This window comes from Malus domestica, chromosome 14 (genome assembly GCF_042453785.1).
Source record: "Malus domestica chromosome 14, GDT2T_hap1".
Lineage (NCBI taxonomy): Eukaryota > Viridiplantae > Streptophyta > Magnoliopsida > Rosales > Rosaceae > Malus > Malus domestica.
Genome location: NC_091674.1, coordinates 627,920 through 639,262, shown reverse-complemented (window position 1 = coordinate 639,262; position 11,343 = coordinate 627,920). Strand labels below are relative to the sequence as shown.

General features: G+C 34.3%; 1 protein-coding gene and 1 long non-coding RNA gene across 7 annotated transcripts; both read left to right on the top strand.

Annotated features, from left to right (window-relative positions):
* Nucleotides 1-535: 535 nt before the first annotated feature.
* LOC103430919 (uncharacterized) lies at nt 536-3,110 on the top strand. Of its 5 annotated transcripts, XR_011575742.1 has the most exons (5): nt 622-856; nt 1,102-1,691; nt 2,229-2,326; nt 2,543-2,650; nt 2,812-3,110. It is a non-coding gene; the product is annotated as an uncharacterized lncRNA (long non-coding RNA). The 5 variants fall into 5 exon arrangements; XR_011575740.1 differs by having other exon boundaries at nt 2,543-3,110; XR_011575741.1 differs by having other exon boundaries at nt 2,209-2,326; nt 2,543-3,110.
* Nucleotides 3,111-5,128: 2,018 nt separating this feature from the next.
* Nucleotides 5,129-10,741, top strand: LOC103453896 (FH protein interacting protein FIP2). Of its 2 annotated transcripts, none has more exons than XM_008393490.4 (11): nt 5,129-5,325; nt 5,877-5,986; nt 6,456-6,590; nt 7,405-7,560; nt 7,985-8,068; nt 8,236-8,282; nt 8,372-8,445; nt 8,665-8,723; nt 8,916-8,975; nt 10,242-10,322; nt 10,557-10,741. In XM_008393490.4, exons 1-11 carry the CDS (start codon nt 5,280-5,282, stop codon nt 10,608-10,610), a joined length of 906 nt encoding a protein of 301 aa, XP_008391712.1. In that variant the 5' UTR covers nt 5,129-5,279; the 3' UTR covers nt 10,611-10,741. The 2 variants fall into 2 exon arrangements, with proteins under 2 accessions (XP_008391712.1, XP_008391710.1); XM_008393488.4 differs by having other exon boundaries at nt 5,145-5,325; nt 6,456-6,602.
* The last annotated feature ends 602 nt before the right edge of the window (nt 10,742-11,343 follow it).

Below are 11,343 nucleotides of genomic sequence, written 5' to 3'. Positions count from 1 at the left end.
TTAAAAAAAACATCTAATAATTAATTAAAAATTTTTGAAGCTGCTACAAGGGTGAGAGATGTCATTCCATGTCATGCTACATCAGATTTGGCTTCTCGGTTGGAAAACATTGCTACTGTCTTTTATTATCGTTATTACTTATTTAGACATTTTGACATTTCTTTTGAAGATGCTTTAACAAGTTAATATGGTACTAGATATTCATTTGTGCCCACTTCATAATGTATGATAGGTGTTGTTCGTCTTTAGGTTTTCATTCAAAATCATTTCTACAAAACTTTAATTGGACGAAAAAGTGTTTAGTTATTTAAGTCTGACCAAAATAAACACATTATTTTCAATAAACAATATAATATCGATAAACAAGTTGAGTGAGCTTGTTTTATTAGGAATATCCTCAAAGAAGGACCTAATTAACAATTAAACGGTTTAATACATTTTGGAGTGGGCCAAAATGAATAGTTATTTTCGTATAAAGTAACTAAATAAAAAACCAGTTAAAACTTTGAGGGCCCGTTTGTTTGGCATCACTAAGTCTCCTTGGATTGGACTGGATTAATCTCTAGTGTAATCCCATGTTTGTTTTACACGGGAACTACGTTTAATGGGACTAGGGTGGACTCGCTTCGACTAACACCCGGATTAGGTGGTCTTAGCGAGGGCCCCCGAAAACATCAGGATTGCTAAGACTTCGCTCATCTGTTTCCACGGCTTCCCACAAGATGAAAAAGGTAGGGGTTCAAATCGCCAGGCTTCAGCTCCAAGAAGAGTGGGTCAGCCGGGTCTGGGTCCTGGGAAGCCTAAATGGGCTATGACGGTGGGTGAGCTGATGAGGATTCAAATGGGAATTTCAGAGGTCAGCTCAATTTCTTAACTTTTTTTCTCGTTTGTGTTTTTCGTTGATATGAATTTGAAGGGTTTAATTTTGTTTTGATTTCTCTGTGATGTTTGATTTCTTAAGTGTTTAGTTGATGGGTTAGTGGATTGGATTGCCATCTTAATTTGTGTAATTTCGATTTTGCTTGATTTGAAATTTACAACTCTAATTGTGGTTGGGTTTTCGTGATATCTTCCGTTCCGTGTTTTCGTGTTCAATTTCAGTGAATTTCCTTCAAATTTGGGGGAATGTCAGCGAGGTGCTTGATGATGATGATTTCGTTATTGTTGGTGATGTGGACATTGGGGAAGGTAAGCAAAGCGAGAATGATGAACCAGGCAGTGGCGAATTGAGGAAGAAGAAGAGGAAGATAGAAAAGGTTGCTGGCGAGTTGAAGGGTGAGAAAAGATTGAAGAAATAAGCTAAGGCGAAAGATGATGCTGAGTTAAATGGGGAAAATGATGTTGGTGAGAAGAAGTTGAAAAGGTCATCGAAGGCAGGAGAAGAAGATGGTGCCACTGTCAATCATAAGAAAGATGGATTGTCATTGAAAGAGAAGAAAAAAGATGGTACAAGGAAGAAAGCAGATGATTCGTCGGCTCGAGGAGAAGAGTCTATTGGAAAGAAAGAGAGGAGAAAGAGTAAAGAGTCTGTTGGAAAGAAGGAGAAGAAGAAGAGTGAAGATGAAAAGTTGAAGAGCACAGAAGCAAACCTAAAGAAGGCCAAGAGAAGTAAGAAAGCAGCAGAGTGATTCGGGATAACAGGCTCCAGGCAAATGACAGGCTTTGCAGTGGGATTCAATAGATCCGGGCAAGTATGGCTATCAATATTGAGTCATCTGGAGAATTTTGATTGTTGTGTATTTTATTCTGGTGTTGAAATGATGATCTTATTTGTTAGTTTATGAGTTGACATTGCCTATTTACTTAGTTATAACTTATGGAGATCATACAAAATGTTTACTTTTCCATCGTGGTTTTTCTGAAGTTGCTTAACTCTGAATTTGAACTAAGATTGTGTCTCTATGAGTCTATGACTTAAACTTGCATCCCCATCTCCAATTATAAATGAACATAGCATTTCTTTGCATCAACTTAAACTGAGATTGTGTCTCTATGAGTCTATGACCTAAACTGAGATCGTGTCACTATTGTTTCTTCATATGATTGACACCTCCTGATTTCTAATATTTGTCATAAAGTGAACTTGATGTAAATTTCATCTGCTAGTTCTCAGAGCTTTTACTGGAGTGGATTTGAGATATATATGAATTTCATCTAATATTTGTTCTGCCATCGTTGAATTTCATCTAATAATTTTTATGTATGTAGTCTATTATTGTATGTCTCAGGTTCGAGACTTGGGAGCAGCCTCTCCATAAATTGGGGTAAGGCTAGCCGACATTCACCTCTCCCAGACCCTGCGTAAAGCGGGAGCCTTGTGCACTGGGTACGACCTTTTTTTTAGTCTATGATTGTATGTGTCTGTATGTATGTATGTATGTACTCTGTGTGTGTGGGTGTGTCCTTCCATATGGGTATGCTGATTTTGGGTGTGTCCTTCCACCTGGTTCCATAATATTGTTGGTAGTGCCAAATTGCCAACGTGTATCTTCTTAATTATGTTTTTTGTGAGTTTTATATGTGAGGATGATTTAACATGCAGGCTCATAAGTCTAAAGGTGCAGTGGATGGTGAAGGGCCAGCCTGGGCTCTCTTAAGAGATAATTACATTCTCACAAATCCCAAATTGAAAGATTGGGATAAGATGCCGGTAAGGATCTTTAATCACATCTTGTTAAGTGTTTCACATGTCAAAGACACTCGCGTGCTCTCACTTAAACACGTGCGTGCATACACAATGCACTTCTAGTTGCTATTATGTATTATGGTGACACATTGCTGTAATTTGCATACATGACACCATTGTGGAAGATGACATTGGAATGGTGGCTGGAGATAGTTACGATGACGATTGATGTTGTGGAATTGCATAAACGGCTATGTGCTGATTGTTTCCTAGGCATACTTTTTGTAAACATGACGTGTTATCCTTGTTGCTACTACACAGGAGGAATTTCCATTAATGTTATAAATGAGTGCTCTATGATACGAATAGCGAAAATATCCTGTTTTTCTTGCTTATTATGTGCAAAATTTTCTTTTAACTTCATAAGATTTTGGAGAAGCAGCTCACAGAAACAATGAATTTATACCTGCAATTTGCGAGCGAAGCGGAATGTGTATTCGCGTAGATTACAATAATGTACAACAAAACACCGGATTTCTTTTCTTTTTTTTTTTGGAAAGAAACACCGGATTTCTTAGCATTCAAAAGGCGTAACCTGTAATCCGAAGGAAACTACATTTTATCCTACAACTGAAAGGACGGTGCAAAATTTATTGACGGTAAGGAACTGAGACAAAATTTATTTTTTCCATATATTCATTTTGATGTTTTTTAAAAATAAATTAAAATATAATAATAATAATAATTTATTGTTAGTCCAGCTTCTTAGTCCGACATTGCATCAAACGCTTCACTAAGTTAGTCCAGCTTAGTCTAGTCTAAGCCAATCCAGCTTAATCCCTGAAGCTAGTCCAGTTCAAAACAGTCCGGTGCAACAAACACACCCTGAATCTCTTGTCAACATTAAAGAAAATAGGGAATTGTAACAATGATCTCTCAACTTTAACCTAATTTGCGTAATAGTCATTCAAGTAAAAATCTATGATCATTGATCCTTTAACTCTTCAAAATGCGCAGCTATGGTCATTTTTATCAATTCTGTCAGAACTTTCGTCAAAACGAATGTTGGAAGAATCATTGCTATAATTGGGTTAAAGTTGAAAGATCATTGCTTCAAATGGGTTATTGTTGAGATACCATTTCTACAACTTCCTCATTTAAATTTCCATATTTGACCCTTGATTCAACCTCACTTGAGTGACACGTGACTTATTTTTACGGAAGTTTTAACGGAGATGACGAAAATGATTGTGATAAATTAAAGAACTAATGATCATGAATTTTTAATTAAAAAACCATTACTTTAATTGAGCTAAAGTTGATGACCATTGCTACAATTATCTATCAAGAAAAAGCACCTCCAACTCAAGAGTTGGGATGTCTTCATTTCTCATAAAGAAGTGAATTATGCATATTCTTTTCCCTCAAGAGTAATATTATTATTTTAAGTCTTAAAATTAATTAATAAATAAAATTTAAAATGCTAAGTTGCTAACAAAAAAAATAAAACATGTTGAAATTATTTCCATTTTCCTCACCTTCTCTCTCGTACCACTAATTGTTAAAAAAAAAACACAATAGAGAATGAGACCTACATTTTCCATTTTTATGTTTTAATCTTAAATTTTGTTAGGAATTGTTTTAATTTTAATAAATAACTAAAATTAAGAATAGAAGAAAAGAAAAAAGAAGGGGTTTTATCCCACAAAATGTTGAATACATCCCACATTAAAATTTAATATTAAATGACTTATTTACTCCACTATGTAATGACAATTTTGACCTTATTAGGTTTTAAAAAAAATAAAGATTTATAAATACACCCAAAATCACTTTTAGCGTATTATTTATCTTCTCAACTATCAAACATGTTGATTAAGAAAAATTGTTTTTGACGAATGGAACACGAAATCGATGTTTTAGGAGCTTCACATGAGGTAAGACTTCATAGTTTTCATTATTTTAGTGATTTCGATGATATCGATAATTATTTAATCTTGCGTTTGCTGCATTATTTAAACTTCTATATCCATATTCATCTTTTAGTGTTCATATGGTTAGATTCAATCCCTAAAAATTAAAAATGAGTGTTATAAGATTTGAGAAATGTGGGGTGTATGTACAAAATATAAGATGTATATTGAGAATGTGGGGTGTGGGGTATTATGGGAAAGTAAGTGAGGTGTATTAAGATAATTTTTAAATGAAAAAGCAAATGTGAGGTGTATTAAGTTTGTTGGGTTTATTCAACAATTTGTGGGGTGTTAATATAATTAGCCAAAAAGAATTCTTACTAGTACTCAAAAAATCTCATTTCACTTCTCACAATTGTATTTTTCTTTCTAAAAATTTAGAGCAAAATAAAAAATTGTTATTGGCGCTTCAAAAATCTCATTATACACTCTAAACTTTTCATATTTAAAAAGAAAAATACACTTATGAAAAGTATAGAATAAGATTACTAAATACCAATAACACTTCCAAAAAAAATACCTTTATTCTATTTCTCGCTTGGCAAGTAAAAGAGAGATGCAAAAGCACACCAAACTCGAACCTAGAATATCATAAATTCGGAAAACCGAAACGTAAACACAAAGCTCCGAGCTTTGAAGTACATGCTCCTGCGGATTCCCAAATCGGAGCCCCCAAATCAATGACGAAGGACTCCGATTCCTCCTCTCTGATTCGCCTTAACATCGGTCAGTCACCTCCCTTTCTTCTCTCTCTCTGTTGTAATCCAATCCAATCCAGTTTAATTTCAATTTTCTGTTTCTTACAGTAGAAAGTTTGTTGTTGAATCGATTTGATCGCTCTCAAATGGAATTTGAAACCCTACATTTTCATTTGCTCAGAAAATGCAAGCAATATAAGTAAAACCAATTGAATGTTTTGGTGAGGCAATTTGTGCAATCTGTGTGTTTGTGCATGTGTGACTGATTGCATTTGTCAAAAATTCAAAATTGGGCTTTTAACTTATAAGCCTTGATAATATTACATTTTAGGGAAAAACCACTTCAAACCCAGTACTTTAGATTAAAACCCATCTTACTTTGTAATGAGAAAATGACACCAAAGAAATTTCACAACTACGAATCATTAGAGCATGACAAGTGCATCAATGGGGAGTTTTTTTTTCTCCAATTTATTTAGCTCTTGAAGCGGTTTTGTTTGAAACTTATTATTATGGTGTAGTTTAATAGAGCTCGAGGATTAGCTACATGATTTGGATACGTTCTTTGTTTGTTACCAGGAGGAAAGAAATTTTGTACTACTATTGATACTTTGACTCATCGTGAGCCCGATTCGATGCTTGCTGCAATGTTCAGCGGTCGCCATAGTATATGTCAAGATGCCGAAAAGGTATAAACTTCTGCCTTTGAGACACATTTTAAACAGTTTTCCATTGTGACTATTGATTTCCCCACTACAACCTGACCAGATGTTAGATAATTATTTATGTACTTGAATGATCATGTATAAGAAGGCTGAAATGGCACTGAGTGGAGACATAGAGAGAACCATCTATTGTGGCCTCGATGTGTTCCAGCGAAGGTCGGTGAATGCGCTGGTTAGGAAGAGTGACTTAATCAAAACAGAGGGTAGTGCTACGAAAGGAGATGACAAGGGAGTAATTAGGAAAAATACAGTATGGTGTGATTTGTTTGAAAATATGATCCATATAGGATCCAATGAAGGGTTAGGATTCAAGTAACAATCCTAAATAGTTGGATATGAATCTAATTTTTAATGTATTTATTGTTATGTAATTATGAATTAAACATTCTTTTCAATTTGTATAATGATAATCTGCTCCCGGGCTTTTTTGTAGGGGTATGTGTTTCTTGATAGGGATGGCAAACATTTTCGGCACATCCTTAATTGGTTGAGGGATGGTGTTGTTCCCACGTTAAAAGATTCAATATATTCAGAACTACTTAGGGAGGCTGAATACTATCAACTTCTTGTGAGTGTGGTTGTACGTTTTTATACTCATTTACTCTTATTTATTATTGTGATCAATGGGCTGCACTGTAGTTTACTCAGACAGTGAATTTTTGTTCAGTGAATTTAACTGATGGATTAAAAAATGTCCTAGTTGTGCTAAAATTGTACACTAGGCTTGAAAGAGAGTAGGGCAGCAGAAAAGCAGATGCATGGATCTCTTTAAAGGGCCTTATTCCATGCGTGTAAATTGTAATGATAATCCTTTTGTTTTGAATCACGTGTGTTTCAAGGGAGCAATGTATTGGTTACCAACTTGTCTTTTTATCCTGGTCATTTGGCCTGTTTACATTTAACTCTATGCAGTGAGCTCAAGTGCATAATGTTATGAATGTTTGTTTCTGATAGGTCATTATTATTAAAATTACATTTGAAAGTTCATTTGCAATATATGGGTAATATTCTTTTTTTTTTGTTGAGACAATCTGCAACGTAGGAATCTTAATTTCCTTACTGTGAATCTGGACCATATATTCAAGCAATGATCAAAGTAGTTAATGGTTCAGATTCACAGTATTAGCTTTGCAACTATTCAACTTGGATGAAACATTTTCTGTATATCTCTTAACTATGTTGAAGTAGTGGAGTTTATACCTGTTCCTGAGATTCATGCATCAATATACTAATGAATTTACATGTCAAACATCTCCATTTTTATCCGCTTTCCTTCCTCCCATCGCAATGAATCCTGCCATATTTAGGGATGGGCACTGCCTCTTTTCATTTGACAGTCATCTTTCATCAACAATGTTGTGAAATTTTTAATCAATTTTCAGGGGCTGATGGATGGAATAAATGCTGTTCTAAATAAGAAGAGGGAGGATGAAGAGTTAGATACAGAACTAACACGCACTGATATCATCAAGTGTATACAGTCTGACAGAGTGCGGTTTCGAGGTGTCAATCTTTCTGGCCTTGACCTTTCCAAATTGGTAATTTCTCAGGTTCTCAGTTCTGAAAAAATTAAATCAGAATTCGATATGTGCCTTGTAAAATTCGGTTTCTAGAAATTTGAAAAAACAAACAAGAAGAAGCTATTTCCGTTAAGAACTCCTAGCTTCAGAATTACAGGCACATAATGAAGCCCCTAAGAGATCTATACAGTTCCATTTTACCAAAAATTATTTTGAATTTGCTAAACAACATCTATTACAATCTGTTTTAAGATTTAAGAATCAAAAGTTCCTTTAGCATGTTGAAACCAGTTGCTTACATGAAAGTAAGCATTGATGAATTATTTGAACCTTCTATGAATTTAAATGAAATAATGTTTGGATGGTTAAAGATGCTTGATAATCCATCTATTTGATACCATGTCTCTGACGTTGTGGTCTTACTTGATCCATGAAATTGCAGGACTTGTCATTGGTTGACTTCAGCTATGCATGTTTGAAAAATGTCTTTTTTTCACGTGCAAATCTTCAGTGTGCTAAGTTCAAGGTAAGCTTTATTTATACATGGTATGTTTGGCCTGTTAAGAACAACTACTGTTTCTACATATTTTATTTTGTTAGAAAGTCTCACTGTATTTTTCATTGGCGTATATGGTTTTTGTTTCTTTTATAAGATCAGCACATGACTATTGAGGCTTTTATATTTTGTCACAGGATGCCGATGCTGAGGGTGCCATCTTTCACAATGCAACTTTGCGGGAGTATGAAATCTAATAAACTTCCAATTAGTGATGATATTACATTATTAATGGGTTGCCTGATTAATGCATTTATATTTTGCCTAGGAAAGATGTGAATTTACTGGGGCAAATCTCCGTGGAGCTTTGTTGCCTGGTGCTGATCTTAAGAGTGCAAATCTACAAGGCAAACTTTTCTGCATTCTGATTTCTAATAATGTTTTACTATTTTATTTGTTAGTTCCTTCATCATGTTGCCTTATATTCCTTGGCATATGTTTCTGTTCATGTATACTTCAAATATTTTATTTTAACTTTTTCTAAAATGGATTTAGCTTGTGTCTCTCGTTTACCAAGAGTTAAGAATATTCATTTTCCTTTTAATCGTGTTCTGTCTCTCTTGCAGATGCATGCTTGATAGATTCTAGCTTCTGCCAGGCAGACCTGCGTTCTGCACATCTACAGGTTCTGCATTTATCAATTGGAATATAGTTCACTTGTTTCTGAGTAGTTTGACCCTTTTTGGTTTTTTAGAACATCCATTAATGAGATAGTAACTGTTTGTTTGAGATGCACATATTATGTCGATTAATGAAAGGCTCAGGATTTGGTACTTATGGACTGAGATGCATTATCTTCTTGCTCTTAATTTTTCAGAATGCTGATCTTACAAATGCCAATTTAGAGGGAGCTATTCTGGAAGGAGCAAATTTGAAGGTAAAGTGGAGGTTGTGTGTCAAAAGATAAAAAACTTAGTCTGAAGTATGAATATTATGCTTATGAGATTATAAGAGTTCCTATAAATTCATTTGAGAACTCAATATCCATTTTTACTTCTGAAAAAGCGTATGAATTGCCATATTACATATTTTATCATAATTCTAAATTTTCTGGGACACATCTTCACGGCCTTGCTAATACATTGCAATAGAAGGGAGATATCTTGCTTTCTCTTTTATCTAGGAAAAAAAGTACCATGAAAATAGTTTTCATTTTCTACCAATTTAGAGAAACATTGAGCCTTATTCTACTTCTTTGTTTGGTCTGCGATAATAATGAAAGATAGGTTCTTTCATTTCTTGGTTTGTTTCACCATTAGGGAAGGGAGATAATTTAGAAAGATCCCTAACAGTGAAGGTTGGATCACTTTGCGGTGAATAGGTCTTTCATGTTTAAATGAACATAATAAATGCTGGTAGTGAAAATCTAGTGTTAAGTAGTGAACAGAATACGACCAACAAGTCCATCATATTAGATTTGGTATCAGATCGAAGGTGTGTCAGAAAATGCCGAGGTGATTGCACTACGTAGTTATTGAAGGTGAGTGGTGGAAGGTATTTAAAAAAAAAAAACAATGTGAGATATCCGTTGAATTATCTTCACTTTCGATCTAGTGAGATCTTCTGTTACTTAGTAAAGTAGAAAATAATGCAAGTAGACCTGGCATTTTCTTACACGACCTGTTAACCTGACCCAAAACGACACAAACATATCGGGTTTTGGCTCAACACGTTAACTACTTGGGTCGTTATCGGATCACACGTTTAGAACCCATGGGTAACCCATTTCAACCCGATAAGAAAAAAGTTTGATAATTTTAAACTAGTAAAAAACCTTACTACAATTATGCAAGTGATATCTCCCATTCTTTTAGGGAACTTATATGGTTGGAATTTGGATGAGTTTCATTACAATTTGAGAATTAGGAGGTCTCAATTATGGGAGATCAAGTGTAACACCTATTTGGTTTGCTTATTTCTTGTGTTTTATTATGTGATTAGGAATGCCTTCAGTCAGACATGCATGAGAGGCTGTTTCGGAGAAACACCCCATGTTTGCATAAAAACGAATTGAATTTTACAGAAAATAATCTTGCAGTTCATCTTATAATGCATTATTGTTCAAAGAAATGAATCTTAAATGAAAATAAACATATCTTCCTCTCCTTAATTTATTTGTTTGGTTTGTCTCTTTGCATGCTAGGGTGCCAAGTTGAGTAATACCAATTTGAAGGATGCAAACCTTCAACGAGCTTATTTACGTCAAGTGAATCTTCGAGATACGGTAATGAAAGTTGATCAAAGCATTTTTTAAGTGAAGTTCAGATTTACTTTCCTCCCTTGAATTGAAGTTTAGGGTGTCTGGTATACGTGCATTATCGTAACATTCCAGTGTAGAAATTGCAGCACAGAGAATGCCCTTTCTGTTGGTAGGATAGTTGATAAGTGTGTCAACTGAATAGGTCTCTTCTGTTTGCATGGAATTGAGGATGTGACTCTAATTTTATGTTTTGAACAGCATTTGGAAGGTGCAAAGCTTGATGGTGCAAATTTGCTTGGAGCAACCAGATGAAATTGAATGATATGGTGGTATTTTTACATACTGTGGAGGTTTGTATGTCTGTTTGTGTATAATAACATATTTATTTTATCCTTCGTCTTCCGTCTCCCAACATTTCCCCAATTTTACAAAGTATTGTCCAATTTGTTTGTGTATAATAATTTCTCCGTCTAACGAAAATGTGTGGACCGAGCTCATCTTGGATAGGCCGACTCCATTAGAGCAAGTCCACCCCTAAGGACTTTGTGTCAGCACTCAGCGCATTTATCCACTCAAGTGAACAGTAATAGACCTCAGTGAACAGTAACAGACCAAAGCATCTTCATCTCTAAAAAAATGCGCTGGCACCCAGCACATTTATTTGGTGTGTGTGTGTTTTTTTTTTTAAGTTTATTTCGGATATGATTTTTAACCAATTTTGGATAAAATTTCAAATAAACTTAAAAAAAAAAACACTGAAATAAAATTACATACTCATCATATAAACTTAAAAAAAAACACACTAAAATAAAATTACATAAACTCATCAGATAAACTATAGAAAGAAAAAAATAATTTTTTTTTAAATTTTCTGTATTTTTTAATAATTTTTTTGTGTTTTTTAATAAATTTCAATTAAGTTAATTAATCTGGACCGTTGATCTTTGATTGGACGGTCCAGTTTAAAAGTAAAATGTAAATTTTTTTTACCGTTGGAAATCCAACGGTCTAGAAAAACTAGCCGTTGGAAATCCAATGGCTATCA